The sequence below is a fragment of the Pteropus medius genome, unplaced genomic scaffold (genome assembly GCF_902729225.1).
Source record: "Pteropus medius unplaced genomic scaffold, Ma_sr-lr_union100, whole genome shotgun sequence".
NCBI classification, from domain to species: domain Eukaryota; kingdom Metazoa; phylum Chordata; class Mammalia; order Chiroptera; family Pteropodidae; genus Pteropus; species Pteropus medius.
Window position 1 is genome coordinate 4,813,884 of NW_024345600.1, and position 26,129 is coordinate 4,840,012.

Consider the following 26,129-nt stretch of genomic DNA (forward strand, 5'->3'; position numbering starts at 1 on the left):
TGTGGCACTCTTCTTTAAGTGCAAATAACTACAAATTTTGTTTTAATATTACATACACAAGAAGGAAATAAGTTTATTCAGGTTTAATTAATCAGTCACCTGCTAGCATCGTATCCTAGCTTACTTTTCCTTTACTCATTTCTTAGATAGCAGTCTCCCCAACGCTAGAGATTTGTTAATCTACCCCCCACATCAAATATACAGTAAAAACCCATGCAAATTTTTACTCATTGGACCACTGGGTGAAATCAAGAGTGGAGGCAGCTAAAGGTAAAATACATGTTTTATTTGTACTTGAACTTATAAACCAATTAGTCAATTGGTACTATTATCATGATACACAAAATACAAAACATCTCTTACAAATTGGGAGTTGTAGTAAAACAGCAAAAGGGGCAGAGGAAATCAATGAAGCACATTATAGCTTAACCCTTCACCTGAGCAGATGTTTTTACAGATGTTTTCAACAAGCTTCTCAAGCCCAGAAAATATGTATCATCCTTCATCACACACATCTTTGTACTTTTACTTTCTCTTCTTGAGGTTAGGATTCTAGACTTTGAAGACAATACCCAAAATAGTATAATAGCTAGTTATATATAGCCAGAGACATCTTTTATCATTTTGTCTATAGCAGCAAGGCTAAAGAAACCTCTTTGATTAGATTCCAGTCATGCCCCACCCCCACCCCTCCAAATTGGCACATATCAAGGCAGGGACCCATAGAAAAATTCTAGAAGTGATACAGCCATTGCCCAAATTGACTGAACAGTGTAGCCATTATCACACATCTTCAGGCTGTACGTTCATAAAGTAATTTGGGAATAAATCCATGGTTTGCTGGACACTACAATACTTGGGGATTTGTTGTATTACATCATAGCTTTCCCCAGCCATTTCCAAGGTGGCCTCCAAATCACTTACAGGACGGTTTTGCTGGAACTGGATCTGGGGCTGCAGGGCTTCCTCTCCACAGCTGTAGAGCTGGTTGTTCCAGGCCTGGTTGTTCCAGGCTTGGGGGCACCAGGTCTGACTGTTCCAGGAGTGGTAGCTCCAAGTTGGGTTACTGCAGGTCTGGTTGCTCCACATGGAAAGGTTACCAGAAGCGTTCACCAGACATCCCTGGTGACAGGAAGAGAGCCCCGGGTACTCTGTTGTTGCCGAGCCCTTCTGAAAGAGAAGGGTGGGTTAACTGAAAGAGTACAAGGAAATCATAACTGTCTGTGGCTGGGAAGTATGCTTCGGCAATGGACGAAACTAACAAGTCATTGAAAGGAAAGAGTAGAAAAGTAAGTGTCCTGTTACCCGCATTGCGCAGTTGCTATTCTTTGGCCAGTTGTACTTCTGCCACCTCTTACATTTCATTCTCTGGTTCTGGAACCAGGTTTTAATCTGCAGGAAAAAAGTGACAGGAAAACATGAAATGCTAGTAATACAAACGTGCTAGGGATCGAAGAATGTTGTTAACATTTTTTTTTCCCCTGACAGTTACAACTGTCTTAAGCTCAGGAATAAATTTGAATTTCTAGAGTCTTTTTACATCTTGAACCAATATTCAACGAATGAATTTTCAAGCCCTTCAAAAGTCAGTTGTCTGCTTTCTGTTTAACAAACCTAACCAGTTAAACACAACACATTATAAATCCAGTAATCAGAAGTACACATTTAAATGTCTACTCATCTCCCTTTGGTTTACCCATGACATTAGTCAGTTAAAGACAATTTGTTTGACAACAAAGCCCTTTCCCTGTAAAGAACATTACATATTTTATGATAACGGTAATATTTTAATTTAGGAATTATGAAATATACCACTATGACAACTATTTAGAAAATATCAAGTTATAGCGTAGCACACGATAAACTAAAATTTCCTCATAGTTTATAAATTAAGTTAGAAAATGGGATCACAGGAAGGTCAGAAGAATATCTATCTATCTATATACACATATATATCATAAGATCATGGAATAGAGAACTTTCTAATTACGGCACCAGTGATAGGAAACCATAAAATATCGTACTGAATAAAATGTCAATAAATGTTATGAAAAATGATAGTAGCCTCATTAGCAATTGAATGCAGATAAAAACAAAAGATGCGGTGGTTTTTATTTTAATGAGACTCAATGTTGGTTAGGCTTCTTCCTAACCTGGAGCAGTATGCACACCTCCCTTGATTAAGGCAAAATTGGAAATGTCCACAATTTTGGTTTGTGCAACAGAAGAAAACGTTCAATAAATTATGACACATTCACACCATAGACTACTTTATGCAAGATGGTCGTGAAACACGTTAGAAAAACATTGTTTTCATATTAAAATTAAATTATTTATGTGGAGGGGTGCATAACACAGTGCAGAGAAAGAGGTTAGCTAGCAATCTTCATCTGCAAATTAGCTTTTATTTTCATTTTTTAGTACAACAAAAGAAACAACAAAACAACCCTACCTGTTTGTAGCTAAGGTTCAGGATGTTGGAAAGTTCCTGCATCTGCTGGAGGCTGAGATATTTCTGTCTCTGAAATCTCTCGTTGAGCACACAGAGCTGGGTCTGTGAGAAGACAGTTCTGATCTTCTGCTTCTTGATCTGGACCTTCTCTTCCTTCTTCACTGTGCTGTTCTCTACGAAAGTGGGTAGGATAATGTTGGGACTGGTGGAAGAATCAGGGCTGTTCTGAATAAGCAGATCCATGTTGGAAGGAAGAGGAGAAACTGTTGGGAATAAAATGATACTTTTCAAATATTAAGTTTGCAAATGTACTGTTTTCAAAGCATTTTTGAAGTCCTCACAACCACAGAGCTAGGTAGTGACAATTCTTAAGCAACTCAGAATACTCTGCCTAGTAAAGTGTACCAGTGTCACCATTTTATGGCTAAAACTGCTGAGGAACATAGTGGGACTCAAATCTCTTTGACAACACCCTGCTGTTCATAAAGGTCAAAATGGATTGATTACCTGACTCCAACCTACTGTATTCTCTCTGTAACTTCCTTTTGTAATCTTAATTATTACTTGCATAAGTTTTATAAACTGATGATCAGTTTCTGAAAATCCTATAAAATCAACAGTTTACTGCCCAGTTCCAAATATCAGAACAGGTCATGTGAGTTTTGATAAGCTTCTCTTTCAAACCAGGCTTTGCCTTTCTCAGCTCTGTAACCTGTCTCCAAAATTATCCTTCCCTCACTGAGTTTCTTCATTGATTAAAATGAGGTAACAGATAAAAATTGTCTAGCGCTGGCGTATACTGACTTTGTAACTGAAAATTAATTTTCCTTATTAACTAGATTTGGGAGGCACTTCCATTCTTATTTACATTGAGGAATTCCCAGTGTTTAACTCCAATTCTAGCCTAGTCACGGTAGAAATGCAGGCTTTAAAAGGCAAAAAAAAAAAAATTCTGTATATCCTTGTAGTCTTCTGGAAAGATATGCACATTTTTTTATAAAATTAAAATCATATTATATAGAAAAATAAAAAATAAAAGCTGTTTCTCAAATTCCAGCGCTTTATTTACAATGTTTGAAATTATCGAAGGATATTAACATAAAGTGTAGGAAAACAGGTAACATTAAAATCTAACACTCAAATGTAGCATTTATTTTGTTTACTCATTCCTTCTCCATAACCAGTTTTACAGTGTAATAATAATGTAAATAGCTATTTAAGCTATTATTTCATACTATACTAAAAATGGCATTCTTGGGTAAAAAAGTTGGTTTACCTTTTTATTTTTAACTTCTTCCAAAACGATTTCCAAAAAAGCTATACCGGCTTTACAGTATCCCGAGCATCCTCCCTACACTGCTAGTTATTATTTCGAAGCCAGACTGGGTCTCAAATCCAAGCTCTAGCCACATCGACTGTCAGCAGGTTAAATGTTTTGGAATCATCTACCATTAAATGGGATGAACACTTCCTTGCTATTTAGGAGATTTAAGCATAGCATGTGCTCACAAACAGAGCTGCCCAATAACACCCACACATCCAAAGGGTGGGAGAAAAGCCAATTGCTACTGTTGTAGAAGATAAAACATCTCAATAAGGTTAAGATTCATATAATTAGCCAGGCCATTTCTGGCATTCCTGGAAGAGACAAACCAGAAAGGTGATGCTCATAACCGGCCCCCCACCCCAAGCTGTGATGTTATGACTTTTGGCTTAGCAATATTTACTGTTACTTTGTGCCAGGCACGATGTTAAGATTTATACATCAGCTTACTATCACAATACATTTGTGCTTCCACAGTGCCTATTCACTAAGTCTCAAATATACAGTATGCAGTTTAACTGCTGAGTCCCATGTCCCTAGCCTCTGTTCACAACTCCTGACACCTGGGACATAGGTGAAAGGACACGCGCCACTAAATTACGATTGAAGGAGGTGTCACAGGATAAATAGATAATGACACCTGCTTCTACTAATGGGCTATAATTGCTCAAGAGGGGAAAAAAGATGACCCTTACTCCCCCTTTCCTTCTTTCTCTCTCCCTTAAGGAACTCAGGCTTTCAAGGATTTAATTTTTTCTTACCAGTCTCCGTGTTGAGTGTCTCAGCAGATGACATTTGCAAGGATGCATAATTTCCTTCCGGCCCATAAATATCAGGCACTGGCGAAGGTTCCCTAGAACTGGATGCTTCAGGGCAAGGTGAGCTCTGGGAACAAGCTGGATCCACACTCATGTTGCCGAGTTGAAGCAGAGAGGAGAAAAAACCAAAGAGCTAGATTGTAAGAAAGGCCCAGGCTTAAGTATCTCAGTAAAAGAATTTAGAGAAATGCAAAGATCTCCAGATGTAAAAGTATCAAAAAGACAGAATGAAGTGAGTCACCTTTACAGGAACAAGCGCAAACCAGCCCTATCTAGCAAAAGGTGAAAAATTTGGAGGCTCTAGATTTATAAGTAAGGCTCAACCAAATTTAGACCCGCCCCTCCTGGCAGCCCCACACCCACACACACCCTTGCGAATTCTGTTAATCCTGTCTGCCAGTCTCACCAAGGCCATTGTGATGCAAAAGGTAGCTGCGGAATAGCCCAGACTGGGTGGAGAAGGAGAAAACTGGGGCCACCGAACCTGGAGACGAAATAAACCCAGCAATGAAATATTTCTGGATTCAGCGTGTTTCCACCATTTTAAAATCAAACATGCACCTCTAATTCCTGACGCTACCTCAGGTGATAGAAACTCCCATTAGGACAATCAATTTCTTGATTTTGAGACCCTCTTAAGGTCTCGAAATAGGGCTAGTTATGCAGATACTCCAACTTACTCCATTTTCCTCTTTGATTCACCCTGAAGTCACAGTAAAACACATATTGTGCGTGGCTAAGGCATCAACTGATGTTAAAAATAGTACTTGTGTTCAACTTCCACTGGAGTTCCTTCTTGTTTTTTAGCTTTCAGAAAGAGGATAGTCTTTCTACCGGGACTGTACATGTCCTCTTTCCAATAAAAGCCAGAGGAAAGGAGCTGGGATCTGCTAATCTAAGACACTTTGGTGTCCTGTTAGTAATTATGCATAAACCATTACCATTGAAGAGTTTTAGTTTCTTTACACTCATTACTGGAATCTTGGTTCACCCACTTTAAGAAGTCTCAGCTTCCTCATCTGTAAATAGGGACAAAAAAATTTTCTGTGCTGTTGTAAGAATTAAAAGAAATAAAATACTAAATTCTAAATGCAGTATTTGATACACCAGTGACCTACAAACATAGCTGTTAATAGGAGTTCTATCAGGATCCTATGCCCATGCCTTCCAAGTTTGAAATCACCTTTTGTCGTGATTTTTATTTTAATCCAGTGAACAACAGGATAGAATGAAAGCACTACCTTTTAATTTTACCTGAGACATTACTAGATGTAAAATAATGAAATTTATTGGCCAATCCAATTAAAGGAGGGAGGCAAAGAAGGACATTCTCTAGGCAAATGTAATTTTTATACTGGACTTGCCAAAGCAAGTGTCTGTGATAGGTTCCTTTTAGAGTCAATGTTTGCCCTCCTTGTCTATCCCTCCTTCCCAAGCAGTCATCTTTTTCTGGTTTTTCCCCCTCTGGCTCTTTCTTTAATCAGCTTTTCCTTCTCTGGTCAGGTAATTCAGTCAAATCCTTCAACTCCACTCCATCCCACTTTTTTTTTTTTTGTATGTCTTCTAAAAGAACAGTTTTTGGAGTTGGGTTCCAGCACTAACCTATTTATGACAAAGATAACAGATTATGGCTTTCAATTGTCCTCCCCATTCCCAAATTCAACACTCAAGAAACAAGATTTCTTCCTCTTTTTCAGTCTCCCACCCCTAAAAGAACCCTTAGCAAATACCAATTATATATTTTTCTAAGTTACAGCTCTTGACTAATCCCCCTATGCACTCTGCTACTTAGGTCTCCACCTAGAGCTGCTGGCTTTGCACCCATGCCAGCTGATTTTTATTCACAATGCAAAGATGCCAACTTTGTGAGCATTAAAATACTCACAGGGTCCCAATGAGGGGATGAAATTCTATGTAACCTTTTCTTTGTTTTCACAGACCATCCTTCTGGAGGGAAAGGATTTGAATAGGGGAGTCAAGGAGAAGGTGGGTGGAAATACATTGTGCTTCAGGCAAATGGTCTCTGTTTCATTAGAACTAGAATACAATTTCTTTAAAAAAGGGAATGTGAGGTAGTGGATGAACTTACTATGGTAATCATTTTGCAACATATACATAAATTATTATGTTGTGAACTTTAAACTAATACAGAATTATATGTCAATTTACATCTTAATAAAAATGGGGGGAAAATTTATAAAGGGGAAAATTTGACTTCCCAGCCCTCAATCAGCAGTTTGTAGACGAGCGCAGTCAAGGCCACCATGCTTAGTTTTCCTGCAGCTCTCTAAACTGCAGGTACCAGAATCTTCATTCTTTGCTGATGGGGGTCTTTGCAGGAAAGCCCGGGACAAATTCACCCCATCCCCCCAACTCGTGTTCCATTGTATCTAGTGTAAGAGCCTCCGGAGTGAAAGACCAAAGGGAAGTGGGGCTGGTAGCTAGAGGCAGACTTACTACATTCTTTGCCCAGGAAAGCAATTTGAATAAGATTGAGAATGCTTCAGAAGCTGTCGGAGACCTTGGGTTTGTTTGGGTAGGCTGTCTGGTTGGAGGAGGGGTGTGTTATAATGTGCTGGAGTCCAGAGCCACAAATGGAAGTGATTCGGTGAAATCCTTATTTTAGATTTTATGGGCATACCTCCAAGATATTGCATGTTCTGTTCCAGACTATCACAATAAAGCACATACCGTGATAACATGAGTCACACAAATATTTTTGTTTTCCAGGGCATATAAATGTTATGTTTACACCACTGTAGCTTTGCGTAGACACATGAGGTTTATCCGAGGTTCGATTATTGCTAATTGGAAACTTTCTCCCAATACTCCACTGTAGTCTATTAAGTATGTAATAGCACTGTATCTGAAAGACAATGTACATACATTAATTAAACATACTTTATTGCTAAAAATGTTAACTATCATCTGAGTCTTCAGCGAGTCATAAATTTTTTTGTTTTTTTCTTTCAAAATTTATTTTTTATTGAGGTAGCATTGATTTATAACATTATATAAGTTTTGGATGTGCAACATTATAATTCAACATCTGTATGTACTACATCATGCTCATCACCAATAGTCTAGTTCAATCATCACCATATATTTGAGCCTCTTTATCTTATTTCTCTTTTCTTTACATTGTTTCACTCTACCTAATAAACTCATTCTATAGGTAACTATTTCTTATCAATACACATACATATAAGTATGTATATTTGGTAATTTAACAAACATTTATTGTCCAGGAAATATTTGTTTGTTCATTCGTTTATTATTGGAATAAGTTGAGAGACCTGATAGGTGAAGAAGTGACCATGGGTAATAAACAAACAAACAAACAAACAAAAAACAATGACTAAATGTAAGTTTTGAATTAAATCTCCTGATTGGTTCTCTCTGTCTCCTTTCTAGTTCTTCCTTATCTTCTGTGTATCTATCTAAAAGTTAAAGTGTACCAAAGCTTAGTTCTCACTACCTTGGTGATCTCATCATGCCTTTTCTTATGACTTTAAATACCATCTATAAGCTTTTGACTTTCAAATGTATATCTTTATCCCAGACCTATTCCCCAATCTCAAGTCTCATATATCCAACACCCAACTTAACATCTCCACTTGGATTTCTCATCAGCAGCACAAAATGAATATTTCCAAAACCAAACTCCCAATGTTCCTCCTTACACAGTCTCCTCTTATGGTCTTCTCTATCAATCTATGACAACTCCATCGGTCTGTCTAGTTGTTCAGGCCAAAGTTATAAAGCCATCTTTGTTGACTATGCCATCAAAACATATCTAGAATCCAATTGCTTCTTTCTTTTAATCTTTCCCCATGTTTCCTTTTGCCACTATTTGAGTTTTTGATCATCACATGGACTAAATCTTGTACAACCAGCAAACCAGCAGAGTAGCAAGAAATGGTCTTTTTTTTTTTTTTTTAAAGAACATGTATTTATTTTGTTTTTGAGCTTGAAATTATCTGCATACCCTGGCAAAAAAGTAAGCTCACATTGGCAAGTATGCCAACACTGGCGTCACTTGACCTTTGCCAGGTGTCCACAAGGCTACCGACCTATTCAAACTACCATCTATTGCTTACATTATTACAATAGCCTCCTTAGTGATTTTCCTATTTGCAACCTAGCCTATTATCTAGTCTCAGCCTTTTGACCAGAATAAAAAAAATTTTTTTAAGGCATGTCCCATCAAACTATTCTTTTGCTCAAAATCCTCCTTTGGCTTTCTCACATTCAGAGTAACAAATCAAACTACTGCATTACACAAGCCCTCCTCTAGCCTTGTAGTGTACCTCTGTCTCTTCTCCTTGTGCTCTCTCTCCTCCACCCCATGAGCTGGCCTCAATGCTGATACTAGAACAAGCCAGGAAACTCCAGAATCAGTGCTTTGGCCCTTTTATCTCTCTCAGATCTATTCTTCCCCATTACAAATCTAACCAGCTTGATTTCTCCCTTCTTTTAAATCTATAATATCGCCTTCTCAATAATGTCTCCCACAGCCTTTACTTCTCTACTTGTTTTTTCTTCATAGCATTTATCACCATCTTGCATAATATTCTATCATCTATCTATCTATCTATCTATCTATCTATCTATCTATCATCTATATCATCTATCACCTATCATCATCTTCAATCTCCCCACTATTACTAAAATATAAGTTCTATGAGGGCAATTATTTTAATTTTTGTCTGTTTTGTTTAGTGTAGTATCCCCAGCCCTAGAAGAGTGTGATCCATAGGCCAGCACCATCAGCATCACCTGGGAGCCTGTTAGGGACACAAGTGGATGGGCTTTACCACAGAATTACTGAATAGGAATCTCTGGTGGGGGTCACTAGGAATCTGTGTTTAAAGAGTTCTCCAGTTGATTTTTTTCACATGCTACTGTTTGAGAACTACTGTTCTAGAACAGTACCAAGCAAATAGTAGATGTTCTATGTTATTCGTTAATGAAGAAATGGGTTTAAATGACATCTAAGGATCTGTAAGCAAATAGAGGGTAGGAGCCATCTAAATATTAAATTTTACTTCAGTGTGATATATAAAATAACATTTACGGACCCAGAGAAGAAAAATTCATTTGACGTGAACCCTGAAAAGGAATTTATCTGCTGAGACGGACTTTCCATGGTTAACCGAGGGCCCAAACTTACAAATGATGAGAGTCTAGCAGTCATTTGCGGGCAGGGGCTTCGCATGTACTCTGTGTGCCAGGAGGAACCTCAGACTGAACTCTTGGCTTCCCACATTGTGCCCTGCTTTTTTATGATGTCTCAGTCAACCACTGAAGAGAAGCCCTGGTTTCATCTTTTGACTAGTTGACTGAGACCTGCCCTGTGCTATCAACACTATACAAATTGTATACCAAAAAAACCCCGTACAATTCAGAAACCTCATTTACATAAAATGGACCAAAACGGGAACAGTGGTTGGGAAAATTCTCTATAAAAGATGACTTTTCTCTTGTCTAGGGAAGCATACTTTGTTTCCCCCAGAAGTCTCCCTGGTTTGCAAACTATTTATGTGAATAACCAGTTTCTAACGGCTCTCTAGGTTGGGTTTACACTCTTAGAAAACAACAATGTTCCTTGCCTCAGGTCCCCTAAACTGAATTCAATCAGTGTGGAGCGCTTTTAAAAGGGTCAACTTTAATTTGCAACAAATACTCCTTCTGGCTTTTCTGGGAGTTAGATTGCTCTCGAATTACTTGTATTGTAAAGACTGACCACTCAACCAACAAAACTGCTGGTAAAGAGATTACAAATAGAATTACATTGTATATTCTTCACTTATTTTACCTTTTATAGCTGTAAGAGCACACACTTTTTTCCCCTCGAAAAGAAACTCTTCATTATGAAAAACTCCAAACTTACATAGTGACAACCTGATAAACCCTCATAACATATTTGTATTTATCATCCAGTTTTACTAATTTACTTGTGATTAATCTTGTTTCATCAATAACCTTATCATGAGCATAAGTTTTGAAGTACAATGAAAGATTCACCTAATGGGAAAATACATTAGACATCATTGACATTTTTTCTACCATTTAAACTGTGCACTGGAGTAATTTATTTCAAATTCAGCCATATTTTCCCTCTGCTTAAGTCTTCTCTACGTAAACTCACAGTCTGCTCTCTGCCTGCCTTTAGAGCCAATTTCAAGATTTGGCAAATTCTATTCAACTAGTCTCCTCTCTTGATTGCTTTTCTCCTTTTTCTTTGCTTGGCTCATTTTAGTTATCTTTCAAGACACAGATCAGGCGTCATCGTCTATAGTCCCTCTCCTCCCAATGAATTAGGTGCCCCTCTTCTGTGCCCAGCTCCTTCCACAGCAGTTGTCATTGCATTTTAGTCATAGTTTTTTGGGTGCATTTGGACCTGGCTGGAACAAAAACTTCTCAAAGGCCTGGCTTGTCGCTATAACCTAGTGCTAGCATTGCATAGTCTCTTTTCTGGCTACATCAGCATCACCTGGGAACTTGTTTGAAATGCAAATTCTTGGGCTGGGTGTTACCCCAGAACTATTGAATCAGAATCTCCGGGAGTGGGGCACAGGAATCTGTCTTTTAAGAATCTCTAATTCTTATGTGCCCTAACTTTTGAGAAGTGCTGCTCTGGAATACAGTGGTAGGCAGTAGGGAAAATGCTCAATACATATTTATTAAATAAATCAATCCATCAGGTCTAGTGGCAAAAACACTGATATTCAAAATATTGGAGAATTACAAGAACTCTCAAAAGCAAACAAACAAAAAACAAATTTCTTCCTTGTGGTTCAGTTTTAGATTTGTCAGATCTTACTAAAAGGTTTTTTATATTTAAGGCCTAAATTATTACGTGTACCAAATTCTAAGGTCTTCTAGTGGAGAGTTCTAAAGGGTAAACCATCAGACTGAATCGTCAGAGTCTTGACCCTGAGCTACTGATATCAGGGCATCACTCCCTCCTTTCCGCCCTACCCTCAAGGCATCTTTGACCTGATGTAAAAAGGGATTCTTTGCCCCCGTTCAGTCTAGTCCCCAGGGGAGAGGAAGAACATCTGGGAAAGCCTACCAAAGCTGAGCACACATTTAAGATTGCTCTGGAACAAGGTGTTGTTATGGCCCAGAAAAGAATAGGCTTCTCAATTTCTCAGTAGGTGTTAGAGAATGAGGAAGAAGAATTTAGGAAAGTAGGTTATTGTGGGAGTGGAGTAAGGTGAGTTGAGGGTGGTGGTGGGGAGAATAAAGGGGAAAATCTAGTGCCTTAGTTGCTCTAACTTGCTGATAGTGAGATGAAATAAAGCTGTTAATCCTCATAATAAGGCATCTAAATATTATACTTAAAATATTTCAGCATGCTAGAGTATTCTAATATTATAAAGGGATTAGAGGAAGGGGAGCAAGAGGTTCCTGTTACCCAGGAATAAGTTTAATCATGTAAAAGAAAAGTTCAAAGCTAAGGCAAATAGCATGATGTTGAAAAAGGAATTCAAAATAATTTTTTTTTCAAATTTAACATAATTTTATTAAAGATGGTCAAAATGGTGAGGCATACCTGGGTTTCTGGGGATACACAAATGTGTGAGGCTGGCATCATGTGCAAATGTGGCTTTACAAACTGGTTTTATTTTCTAGCTGTATTTAACGAGGTGTTTAAAATTACCCACTTAATCAAGAAGCATCCCTCAAAAAACTGTTAGAAAAGATCATGTTATTAATGGTTTACATCTAAGAAATACCAGGGGACACATTAGCCAATACAATAATTACATTTCAAAATAGGTGAAACGCTGCTGTGCAAAAGCATGTGCATATGCACTTGTACTATATTACTTCAGAGAGTCAAAAAAAAAAAAGTGTCTGATTGGTGGAGGAACTTCCAAAAAGGTATCTTATTTAAGGTATTTCACCAGGAAACTTTCCATTCCCCCACAAGACCCCCCATTAGTTCTAAACGACCTTTTCCCTGGGATTAAGGCTATGTTCTGTCCCAATTAAAAAAAAAAAAAAAGTCTCTGAGGAATTCAAATTAAAAAGGTACTAGAAAGGGTCAGGTAAAATGAGAAATATGGTATAGCTTTTTTTTTTTTTTTAATAAAATTGAGAAATAACGTACATTCAGTGAAGGGAACAAATGTCAAGTTATACAGCTTAATGAATTTTTACTTATGTATATACAACCATCCAGACCAAGATGGAAGGCATTTCCAGCTTGCATTTTTATTAATCCATTTCACATTTAGGAAAAAAAAAAAAAGTGCAGCTCGCTGCCAGTATTAATTTAACTTTACATAAACACACTCTTTGAGTCTGAAACAAATCTGACTAGTTTTCAATGTGAAAATAAAATATAAAAACTGTTCTTAGAGTTATTTCTAAACAGAAGTTGTCTCTAATCCTAATGTAACAGAAATGTATACATAAATTGGATTCATCAAATGAATCTTCGGCTAACAACTGTATGTTTTCTAGGATTTGACATTTTCAGCAATTGAGAATTACTATATTTTGTAAATGGAAATACCACTATTAAAAACAGAATGCTATAAGTAGAATAATGTCATTTGCTTCTCAAGACTATCGATATACAAGAGCGATGCAAAAATAATAATAAAAGCGAGACATTTTGTGGCAAACTTTGGGGGTAAGGTTAGGACTGTAATCCGTGAATTATCTTGGGATAAACACTGCACCACTGCCAGTGAGTATTCTCAGGACAAATGCAAATGGGTTAAAGACAGGAATCTTGAAATCCAAGTTTCTTAGACCTTTGTCAAATTCTTTGTGGTTCAGACATGAAGTCAGACAGCCTGAATTTGAATCCCCCTTCCATCTGCTAGTTATGTGACAAGTACTTTCACATTTCTATGCCTCAGTTTCCTTTATGTAAGGGACAAGTAAGTAAGGTAATACATACAAACTGATCAGAAAGGTATGTGGCATTTTTTAAGTGCCCAATACATGTTAGCTATTATTATCTTCTCTATGTGTTCTATATTTGGGGGAATCCATTCATTCTTTCACTCAACAACTATTAAGCATCTCTGAAGTGTCAGGTGTTAGGAGAAAGAAATGAATTATGCATGTTTCATATACCAAAGTATTTGACAGTATAGTATGGAGAAGAAGCCATGCAAACAAATGAGTGCATGAAAATGTTACTGGCGCCGTGGTATAAATATATGTGAATAACAGCAGGGGTACAAAGGAGAGACTTCTATTGTGGATGGAAATGAGTTAGGAACATCATCATAAAAAGATGGTATTTGAATTCTGTCTGTAAAGATGAGCAGGCAGTAGGAAAAAAGCAGCAAGCATGAGGAAGCCTGTCACCTACTGGGGACTATGCATGGTTCGTTCAGTGTAGATATGGGTAGAGATGATGCTGGGAACTGGATTATACAGATCTATTTTATGCTAAAGCGTTTGGATTTTACACTAAAGGCAGTGGAACCACCGAAGGGTTTTTAAGTGGGGAATGATATAATTAGTCTTATAAGAACAGCTAAAGAGGAACTAAGGAAGAGGATGGTGCAGGACCCATTAAGAGACTAAAGCAATAAACTAGACCAGGGATGGGCAAACTGGTTGGCTACTGTTCTGTGTGGTCCATGAAATAAGAATGATTTTTACATTTTTAAATGATTAAGGGAAAAACATCAAAAGATTAACATTTTCTGACTTGTGAAAAGTATACAAAATTCAAATTTCAGTGTCCTTAAATAAAGTTTTATTGGGATACAGCCACACTCATTTGTTTATGTTTTGTCTATGGCTGCTTTCATGCTACAGGAGCAGAGTTTAATAGTCATCACAGAGACCATATAGTTTGCAAATCTAAAATATTTACTACTTGGCCCTTTGCAGACAAAGTTTGCTGACTCTGGAGAAAAGTGTTTTAAAGTCAACTGAAGAGAGTTGTAACAGTAATTGCAACATGAAAACCAATGGGAAAAAAGCATTTACTTTTTACTGGGAATGAAATAGCAGATTGAAAAGAGTGAAAAAGCCAGATGGCTTATGGTGGATGACCAGGGACTATCAAGAATTGAACAAGGTCGTGCCCCCATCCATAAGATACCCCCATCCATAAGAGGCCCCTACCATTTTAGATACCTTGGCCATGGTCCTAGGAGTGTACCTTGCTGTACTGGACTTAGCAAATGCTTTTGTCAGTATACTCCTGGCCACTGAGTCACAAGATCATTTTACCTTCATGTGGGAGAGGCATAGGCAATAGTGGACTTTTCAAGCGCTTCCCCAAGGCCCCCTGCACAGCTCCACAATATGTCGTGAAATGGTAGAGACCTGCCCCTGTTCTCCTTTCCCATGTCAGTAAAATGAGCGCATTGCATTGGGGGTAACTGTTAACTCGTGAAGACTTACCTCTGCTGAGGACACTCAACAGACTTTGCTGAAACAACTACAAGGGAGGAAATGGGAGCTGAACTCACAGAAAATTCAAGGCCCAGGCACTGCCCTAAAGTTTTGGGGAGTTGTTTGGTTGGGTAAGATGCGCGTTGTCCCAGAAGCTATAATTGATAAACTGCAAGCTTATTCAACTTCAAAGAATGTATAAGAGATTTTGGAAGAGTTTTATCCCCCACCTGGCACAGTGCCTCTGTCCTTTATGCCACCTGGTAAAGAAAGAGCACATGTGGGACTTGGGATCAGAGCAGCAAGCCAGCTTTGAGAAGACAAAAATACTAGCGAAGCAGATTAAAGCTCTGGGCATCTCCCAAACAGGGCTACCATTTGCATTAGCTGTGTCTGTGACTTCGGATGGTATGGGTTGGGCACTGTGGCAGAGACAACAGAGAGGGAGAGTGCCCCTAGGATTTTAGTCCTAGCTATGTAAGGGGACGGAAACCCAATATGCCCCCATAGAGCCACAGCTCCTGGCAGTATAGAGCCTCTCATAAAGGAACAGCATACCCTCTTAAGAACTTCCCTTCCTTTCAGAGGGTAGGTTGAGAATATGTTCCATTAGATACATCTCCGCCATGGCTCAAAGTCCTACTTTGACTAAATGGCATGTCTGTTTGCAGCAGAGGAGCACCCTGTGCTCCAGCCCACTGTTGCTAGAAATGTGGATGCTACTAGGCCCTGTAGAGTATGTAGACCCTCCAGATGCCCTTGCCCCTATTCCTGTAGCAGCTGCTGCAGCCTGTAGAGAGGGTGCGGGGAAAATTCCCACTGATGCCTGGTACACAGATGGGACTAGTTGGGGCAATCTAGCCACAAGGACTGTAGTCACTATTCAGCCCAACACTGACATCATGTGGATGGAAACAGGAATGAAACACAGCAGCTGGCGTGCTGAACTCAAGAGTGGTTTTGGCTGGTGAACACTCAAGAGCCCTGGATGTTAACCTTTTGCACTGACAACTGGGCTGTTCTAAAGGGATTAAGCCTATCAATTAGACAGTGGGAAGCCTACGGGTGAATGATCATGAGTAAGCCATTGTGGCGTCAGGATGTGTGGAGGGACATTGCGTTCGCCTGCAAGGGCCTGAGGAGGTCCTCACTGTTTTCCACACTCCGGCTCATAATGCACTGACACTCCCTGCAAATCAGGAAGCTGATGCCTTAGCCTGAGTAGGAGCCCTAGCAAATGACCCTCCAGTGGATCCAGCAGATTGGGTGCATAGAAAGAGCAGCTGCTGTAGGGCCCAGGTGGGATGGCATATTGCTAAGGATGCTAAATTGCCCTTGAAATATAGTGACTTGGTTAATTCAATAAAAGCATGTCCTGTGTTTTCTAAACAATGCCCAAGGCAACTGCCAATGGAGTTTGGGGCCATCCACCTTTGTTCTAACTGGTGAAGGATTGGCAAAGTTGATATTGGCCCCCTACCTACAAGAGAAAATTGGAGGGTTCTAAATATGCCTTAGTTTGTGTGGACACTGCATCTGGCCTAAGCCAAGCTTTCCTGTCATGGTACAAACCAGGCTGCCACCATTAGGGGTTTAGAGAAGCTGAGTATCATGTACAGACACCCTCATCAAATAGACAGGGATTGGAGGTCACATTTCAAAGGTTATGATATGCAAGACTGAGCAAAAGAATGACACTAAAGGTTCTATTTCCCCTATAACCCACAAACAGCAGGGTTAATGGGAAAGAAAAATGCAGCAGATCAGATCAAATCATTAACAGGTGAAACCACCTTGGTGGGGTGGACTAAAGTACTGTCTCAGACCTTAATGCATTTGAATGATCAACCAGGAGGGCCTGTTGCCCCACATGCAGCCTGGGGACAGCTGCCATGGCACCTTCCATGAAGGAATGAAAGTCGAGGGAAGCAGCCGTTGCCCTGAGTCCCACCATGGATCTGAGAACACTGAGCCCCATCAGGCCTGGGGAAAACGATGTCTACTGGAGTTTGCAATGGGACATCCCACTGAAATGCTTGGATTACTTTGTACTCCTGGGTGAGGGGGAACTACTTAGTCTCCACTGGGATCTTGTTGTCCTGTTGTGAGATGGAGCTGTTGAAACATGCTATACCTAGGAAGGAACATGCACCATTGAAAGAGAGAAGGTGGGGATCTGGCATATCCCTCCCCGAGTCCATCTCCTCACCCCCGACAATGCTGCCTCCCCCAGCCAACGTGTCTAGTATGCACAACTAGAATGAGTTCCTGAAGTGCCGACCTCCTCTCCTCAAGGCCAAGTGGGAACATTCTGTGTCCCACTGGTGTGACCATTTGGCTGCTGTCTTTGTCCCATTTGCCTGGAGAACATTTGAGCACACCCAGAGGCCCTTACTAAACTCACTAAACAAGACTTAAATGATAGTATAAAACCTGTCTTTACTGAACACTGAAATGTCTCTAATGAGAAAAACTATCCTCCAAAATAGGATAGACTTGGACATCATTAAAAGCTGTCCTCCCTAGGAGGAACTTGTGCTATTACCAAAACAGGATGCTATGTGTTCATACCTGATGAGTCTACTAAAGTATCCTCTTTATTAAATCACATGGGGACCCAAGTAAACAACCTGAGTGATCCATCCTCTAGCCTAGGGGACTTAATAAATCCGTGTTTTGGATTATGGGGCTCTTGGTGGAAAAAACTGTTATTTAGTTTGGGAATTGTTATCTTAATCTGGTCTTTTTCTTGCATGTACCTATATTGTTGCTGTGGCATCTGTCTCCAGTGCAGCCACATAGCCACCAACGAACCACCTCCATGCTACTGAAATCCCTTGTTGACCGTTCAAGGCATTTTGGAAGAGGAGACATATAAGATTATAAGAGTCAGTCACAAGGGGTAGTGTTCCAGGATGTGACTTCTGGTTGACCCTTGAGCTAGACCTGGAAATCAGAGGCTCTTCACTCCCTCCCCTCCCCTCCCCTTGGGATTTACATTCTGCCTACTGTTAACACAGTAGGAGTTATTTTCAAGGGTACGGTCTTGAGAGATATGTGTCCTTGAGACCATCTGAACAGTATATGTGACTGAACAGTTAAGGGTTTTATATAGATTTATGATTCTGGTGGATGGATGCAGAGATCAACTTGTCTTGAGGCCACTGAAGAGAAGGCGTATGAGTACGTTCCCTCACTTCTTAAACCTGCCACCCACCAATCTGGAGTGGTCTGCCTTTCTTCAGTCTCTCTTTGCTCTCCCTGAATGGGGCCGGTTTCAGATTTCACCCAGGAAAGGTTGACATCTCAAGATTACAAACCAACAGGATAGTAGAGCAAGGCTGGGTTTTTTATTTTTAGAATCAGAGGGACTTGAACATGTTTGTAGGCCGAGAGAAAGGTATGAGTAGAAAGGTTTTGGTGGATTGTGATGATGTCTGAGTTGAAGAAGGGTAAGATAATAAAAGGATGTAAAATGAGATTTTTTTTAAAAAAAGGATGGAATAATAATAAATTCATAACTTTGATATAGCCTTTAATGTGAACCTCAAAACTACTACTCTGAATTACCAAATAATTTGTGCATAATAAACTCTGACCTCATCTATGACTCTATTCCACCCTGGTGGCATCAATATAGATAACCAGAAAGACCTACATAGTCTTTCTTTTCTGTGATTTTTTTAAAAAAACTGATTTTTACCGTCAGTATCTGGTATAGGGGTATTTTGAGGCTCAAAAAAGGCTAAGTTTTCACCAGGAGTGTGGAAAAACAAAAGGGCAAGACAACTGAGGTAAGATGGTAATTCAGGTTACTAACTACATAATCCAGACTTTAAAGAACAGAATGAGACCAGAAGGATGCTACTAGATCAGGAGAAAATTGAGGCGTCAAATCATGAATTCGTCACAAGTTTGCACTGAAGCTTTGGGAAGGCAATAGAAAGCAATTGGAAGAACAGGAAAAAAGTAGGGAAAGGGATTTGGACTTCAGAGATTTCTGGCATGAAATAAACTAGACAACAAGGTCTAGATCTTGGTCATAAGTGGGTGAAGGTCAGCGAGTTTTAGAAAATTAAACTATAAGGCTTAGGTGTTAGATGGAACATCCACATGAATTGTAAAAACCACATCAATGTCAAAATCTTTGATGAACTAACTCTGGGGAGTGACAAGAGTAGTGGTATATAATAATCTGAAGTTTCTTTATTAATCATTTTTCATACTCTCATTTAACCTCCAACTTATTCTCTTGTTCTCATGTCCATTGGTGTCATCTTTCCTTCTCTCCTTATCCACGGCCCATCCATAAAATTCCTCTTGCAAAATATAAATAACCCTACTCCTCTCATTTCATCACATTCACAGATGAAAATTACCCTTCTAGAAGTAGTTACGTTTGTAGACAAAAGTCAGAAGGGGCCTGTTAGAGATCTAGTGACAGATTGCAAAATGCGCTAAATCCATTAGATTCTACAGTGGCTTTCCTTTTTATTCTCTGAACATATCCACAGAAGTTAGTAATTTCTTCATTATTTTTTTTTCTTAAACAAAATCAATGAGCTTACATTATAAAAATGGTAGTGTAAAAAGAATATTTAGAAATTCCTTTGCATTCCCTTCATCTAGTTCTCTGCAGAATTAACAATCGTTAATATTTTCTTGTTTATCCTCCCAGAACTCCATTTACACATGAGAATGGTGTTATGTAAAATATTTCATAACACAGTCATATATTTAACATATATCAAAATATGGTAATTTGAAAAAAATTTTCACTGAAGAACAAAGTGATCATCCTAAAAATTTCAAAGAGGTAAAGAAATTATGAAGGTGAAGGTACAAGAAATTTTAAATATTTTCAATAGAAATTTTAATAGAGAAAATTGGGTGTATAAAGCATTACATATGATACACAAACCGATATAGCTAGAATATTTCCCAGGTTATAACTGAAAGCACATAGCATTTATAGCTGAAAGATGAAAGTACATATTTAGGAACTGGTACTTGCTGATGAAATCACATTATTTCCCAGCAGTTTAGTTTACTTATTTATGGTTTAGAGTGATGATCAAGTGAGGTAATACATAACTATTTGTATGTAAATGTATGTAAATAATTTATGAACATTCTATATACAGTATGAAAAATATTGACGATCTTTTCTTAATTCTTTTGAAATATATAAGGTTCTGCCAATAGAAAAAAAAGACAAGCATCAAATATATTTAGTACCTAAGGAATAAAAAAGACAATATTAGCAATTCTATACTACGATTAATAAAAATCGAGTGGCTGTGGTTGTATATTTAGTAATATGACTACATGGTAAATAGTGGCATGTCTATGTATGCATATGCGTTTTTGCATGTTGACAGAGTGAAAACTATTTCTTTTTCACAGGCTAGAAACATGAAAAAGTTTATGCGATATCCAGTAACTATGTGAATACAAACTGTCTCCAAAAGTCAATATATTCCTTTTTTATTTCTTTTCTACTTAATGTTCTATATATAAAATATTCTTACCTCTTGCGCTTTTTCTTATATTTCTGCTTATACATTTCTTTATTGAATTTCTTCCTCTTTTTAAAAAACCATTGATTTATCTGCAAAAAAATGAGGTGGGGGAGGTGATTAATCCAAGAATAGGGATATTGGTTTATATGAGTAATAGTGCTATTCCATCAGTAAAGAAATATGTTGTCATACCTGCTTTTCTGTCATGTTAAATGTAAATGCAAGTGATAGACTATCTCCTATTGTGGGACATTTGTTTAACTTAAACATTGCCCACAGAGTGTCCAGGAGAGGTTTACTGACTAATCTTTTCTCTGGATATTCTTCATCATTTTCCATTTTTAATTCTTTTTCCTCTTCTGTCTCTTGTTCCTCTTCCAGTTTCTCTTCTACTTCCTTTTCATTTTCTTCTTTTCCTCCTCCTTTTCTCTCTTTTTTCTTTTCCTGTCTTTCATCTTCAATATGATTCCTATTTGATTGCTCTGGATTTTGATCACGAGGCACAAATGGTTGTTTCTGTAGAGCAAGAGCTGTAGAATGAAATCAAACTACAGCTAAGTTTGGCTTTCAGATCATAGTCAACATTCTTCAGTGTGAGAATATACTTAATTCTCATAAAATTGCAATGTTGTACATTGATGGAAAGCAGAGAGGAAAGAAAAAGTTAATAAAAATCAATGAAGATTTTTTTTAAATTTATTTTTATTTTGGTGACATTGGTTAAAGAAATCCAGTAAATTTCAGGTGTACTATTCAACAGTAAGGCATATACATATAGCATTGTGTGTTCACCGCCTATCAGTGAAGATTTTCATGAAAACAACAATTTGAAAATAATTTCCTTATAGATTTAAACACATACTAAGGAAAAGGGCTATATATTAAGTTAATACATCTCCTTGTAATGTGAATTCATCAAAAATAAGTTACTTTGAAATAAACAAGTTACGAGCGACCTTACTTAAAGGACTATTCAGGTTTCCTGTTTCGTCTTGAGAGAATTTTAGTAAGATATATAGTTTTTAGAAATTTGTCCATACGTTTCAATTTTCCCAGGATCGTCCTGACATATGCTCATGTCCTAGCATAATTATTAATTCTAATACTATCACCTTTTACTCTAAAGCACTCTGGTTCTATTCCCCCTTCTTTTCAAGTTGTTAGGACTTAAAACTGATGTTTCTTGATATATATACACATTTTCCTTGTACACTTAATAGGAAGACAAGTTTCTTCTTTATATAATTGATGTAATTTCAGACTTACATTCCAGAAGTGATTTTATTTTTGTAATTGAGGTGCTTTTTCGCAACAATCATAAGTTAAATTTATACTCAGATTTCACTTATTTATTTATTTATTTTTTGCTCAGATTTTAAATATGTATATTATTATTTTTAAAAGTCATGGAAAACCTTTACTTAGAAAACTAATGTATTTTTTCAATGTACTATCGTGTGTCTCTTTTACCTTTGGCAGTCAAGAGACCCAAATCAATAATCCTGAATCAAATTTTAACTCAAAATTCGTAGCTAAGATCAATTAAGTTGCATTTTTATACACTATTCCTCTTCGTTATTTAATTTATTCACTTTGGAATTTTTCTTTTCTTGATTTCATAATTTAAAAAATTATATTATATATTCATTTATTTAATTATAATTTGAACAATTATACATATACCAGGCAATCCTCTATAAAGCTAAAGAATTTGGTCTTCTAGCTAAGGACAATAGTAAGTCTTTGTGAAGTTTTAAACAGAGAAACTAATATAAATAAATTTGTATTTTAAAGAGCTTCTGAAAAAAATTTAAAAAAAAAAAAAGCTTCTGACTGCCTAGACAGAATAGCTGAGAAGGGAGCAATGGCGGACAAGGGGGCCATTAGCTAGATAGCTATTAGGATGGTAATGGATTTAGGCTTTAGAGAATAGGAGGGTGGAAGAAAAAATGGAGAAGTAAATGGCACCAAGAGATATTGAGGTTACACCTGAAAACTGGGGGATAGTTGTGAGGAAGAGGAAAGTGTGATGACTACTAGTTTTCTAGGTTTTTCTCCATGGGAATAAACAGTAGTTCTCATGAAGCCAGTGAACACTAGAGACTTATTGAGTCTGATTGTGGATAGAATGAATTTACTTTACCTTTGAAGATCACTGAAGCCATGAAATGAATGAGATCACTAAGTGAGAGTTTACAAAATGGCAGCTGTGGGCAGAATTCAGCAGATATGTCTTCTTTATATTGTGAAATTTTTTTAAGCAAAATTTTGAATGTATGGCTAACATTTAAAAATCAAAAGATTTCTGAATGTGCCCGATCTCATCTGATTTCAGAAGCTAAGCAGGGTTGGGCCTGGTTAGTACTTGGATGGGAGACCACCTAGGAAGACGAGGTGCTGTAGGCGTAATAAATAAATAAATAAATAGGTAAGTAAGTAAGTAAATAAATAAATAAATAGATAGATAAATAAATAAATAAGTGAATGAATAAAAATAAAAAGATTCAACATCAAAATTCAAATTTCCATATTAAAAAAATCTGAAATTGGTGGGCCTAAATTCCCATGTAATCAACAATTGGCTGGCTCTTGTCCTCTGTCCTCTTTAGATGGAACCTGCTTTCTCTAATTAGCTGCAGTGCACACAGCCTGCTTAATTGCAATTGCCAAGCATTGGCAGGCAGAAAAATATAAAACACACACACACGCGCACATGTTCATTCATTTCTGCCTCAGAAGATTACATTTTCTTTGTATAATAAAACCTCTCTTCTCATCTAACTTTTCAAATCTGCTGTGGTTAAACCTACACTCTGTTATCACTGAAAAAAATCTAATTTTCACTGAGCATCTTTGACTACAAATGACTGCAATAAGGCATACTATGGTCAGGCTACTAAAATCATGGAAATTTGTGTTTTGTTGTATTTTCGTTTACTTTTTCTTAACAAAATGTCAAAGATCAAGGTTTATCAAAAGGAAACAGAGCAAAGAAAACGAATCAAAAATAGAAAACTTGAGAACCTGCAAGGGGATACAGATTAGATGTTGGAGAACAGGGAGCATCACAGAAAGAACATAAACCTAGAAATCTCAATTTAATCCATAGTTCTATCCAAATCCTTCAAATATAAATAAATAAATAGATAGATAGATAGGTAGATAGATAGATAAATAAATAAGTCCAAACTCCCAAACTTTCACTGCTACTAAGATTTGTAGTTAGGATTTAAGGTTGGCCCTGCTAAGCTGAAAGAAAAGCTCATATTTTATACTATGGAATATAACGCAGCAAAAAAAAAAAGTATAAAATAGGTCAATAAATACTAACACAGAAGGGTACATTTGAGATAAAAGAACTTCAGATTAATACATATAATAGAATAAATTTCTGAGATTAAAAAATAAATTTTATAAATGCTCACATAATTAGATATTTTTCTGGGGAATTCTACTAATGTTTAAATAATTTAACCCTTCACAAAGTGTTCCAAAAAATAGAATAGAAAAGAATACTTCCCAATTCATTCTATGAGGCCAGTGTTAATTACCCTGTTATCTGTCTGGGTTAAGCTATAGAACCAGAACCAGTAGGAGATATATCTAAGAGACTTATTGCAAGAAATTGGCTTACACGATTGTAGGAATTCTCTGGGCAAGTTGGAAATCCTCAAGGCAGACTTCAGAAAAGGAAAGCTGGCACTTTTCCACAGGTGGAATTTGTTCTCTTCAGGAAAGTCTCAACTCACCTTTTAAGGCCTTAACTTATTGGATCAGGTTTATTCAGGTTATCTAGGATAATCTCTCTTTAGTCAACTGATATAGATTTTAATCACCTCTGAAAAATACCTTAATACCAGCAACACCTACATTAGTGTTTGAATAAACGGGGTCTGTACCTTAGCCAAATTGCACATAAAACTGACCATCACACTCTGATGCCCAAACTAGAGATATTCCAAGAAAACTTGATTAATATTTTTTATGAATATAGAGGCAAAAATCTTCAACAAAGTACTAGCAATCCAAATACAGCAACATATAAAAAGGATTATACACCACGGCCAAGTGAGATTTATCCCAGAAATGTGAGGTTAGTTCGATATACGAAAATCAATCAATGTAATATATCAATAAGATAAAGGACAAAAACCATATGACCATCTCAATAGAGGCAGAAAATATTGTTTCTTTAAAAGTTAAACATAGAGTTACCATATGACCTAGTAATTTCTTTCTTAGCTACTACATGCAAGAGAAATGAAAACATATGTGCACACAAAACCTTATTATGTAAATGTTCATAGCAACATTACTCTTAATTGCCAAAAAATGAAAACAACCCCAATGTCCATAAACTGATGAATGGATAAACAAAGTATGGTATATCCATGCAATGAGATATTATCTAACCACAAAAAGGGAATAAAATCCTAATTCATGTTCAACATGGATAAATCTTAAAAACATGGCACGTGAAAGAAGCCAGACACAAAAGGTTATATACTGTGTGATTCTGTTTATGAAATGTCCAGTCTAGGCAACTCTGTAGAGACAGAAAATAGGTTAGCGATTGTTAGGGACTGGGGTAGGACAAAACGGAGAATGTCTGCTAATAGCTTTCTTTTTAGGGTGAGAAAAAAAATGTTCTGGAATTAAATGGTGATGATCGTACTGTTTTGTGAATTCGCTAAAGAAAAAACATTGAATTTTACACTTAACAGAAAATTTTATGGTTTCTACATTTTCTCTCAATTAAAAGAAATGCTTGCAGAGCCCTGGATTATAGACCATACTAAAGTTATTTTATTTATCTATTATTTTTTAATTTTTTTAACACCTGCAGTACCTGGTATCCTACGTGGTCTCCTGTCCTAGTACTAACCAGGCTTGACCCTGCTTAGCTTCCAAGATCAGACGAGATTGGGCATGTTCAGGGTGGCATGGCCATAGACTTTAACTGTAGACCATACTAGAGTTAAATTGCTTAGTCATATTAAAAAATTATTTAAGTTTAAGTTTACTAATTCTATTTTAAAATTTGCAGCTTTCAAATTCGTGTGGTTCAAATGATTATTTACATCATTTCTCCTTGTATCATTTCCATCTATAATATAAACATACTGTAGTTATCAATTTAGGGGGAAAAAACTCTTGAATTCTACATCCCTCTATTGTTACCACCCCATTTCTTCATTTTCTTTTACAACAAAACTTTTTAAGAGTTCTCCATATTTGCTATTTACATGTCGATAACTTTTTCCTTCTCATTCTCTCTCGAATTTACTTCAGTCCAGCCTTTAATCCAACCTCTATGGATGCTCCTCTTGTCAAAGTCACAAATTAATGAACTTAACACTGCAAAAATCTAATGATCAATTCCCAATACCTGTATCAGGAACTTCTGAAGTATCAGGGCCTCTCTCCATCTTGAAAATTTCTTTCTCAGGGCTTCCAGGACACCATACTTTCTGAGTTTCCATCTATATCAATGGCCGGTTTTACAAAGTTTCCCTTTTTTTTGTTTTTTCTTTCTCCCTACCTCTCTCCATCCCCTTTCCTACTGAGTCACTCAAGACTAAATCCCTAGATCTCTTATCTCCTGTATATATACAGCCCTAGCCTCACTA

The 26,129-nt window shown here is 37.3% G+C and overlaps 2 protein-coding genes across 3 annotated transcripts; both read right to left on the bottom strand.

The window, feature by feature from the left end:
- Nucleotides 1-783: 783 nt before the first annotated feature.
- On the bottom strand, nucleotides 784-4,688 carry NANOG (Nanog homeobox). Of its 2 annotated transcripts, none has more exons than XM_039874328.1 (4): nucleotides 4,538-4,688; nucleotides 2,453-2,715; nucleotides 1,306-1,392; nucleotides 784-1,122 (listed from the first exon to the last, which is right to left on the bottom strand). In XM_039874328.1, exons 1-4 carry the CDS (start codon nucleotides 4,686-4,688, stop codon nucleotides 784-786), a joined length of 840 nt encoding a protein of 279 aa, XP_039730262.1. The 2 variants fall into 2 exon arrangements, with proteins under 2 accessions (XP_039730262.1, XP_039730261.1); XM_039874327.1 differs by having other exon boundaries at nucleotides 784-1,170.
- Nucleotides 4,689-16,072: 11,384 nt separating this feature from the next.
- NANOGNB (NANOG neighbor homeobox) lies at nucleotides 16,073-25,928 on the bottom strand. Its single transcript, XM_039874319.1, has 4 exons — nucleotides 25,889-25,928; nucleotides 20,692-21,029; nucleotides 20,509-20,588; nucleotides 16,073-16,166 (listed from the first exon to the last, which is right to left on the bottom strand). Exons 1-4 carry the CDS (start codon nucleotides 25,926-25,928, stop codon nucleotides 16,073-16,075), a joined length of 552 nt encoding a protein of 183 aa, XP_039730253.1.
- Between the last annotated feature and the right edge of the window lie 201 nt (nucleotides 25,929-26,129).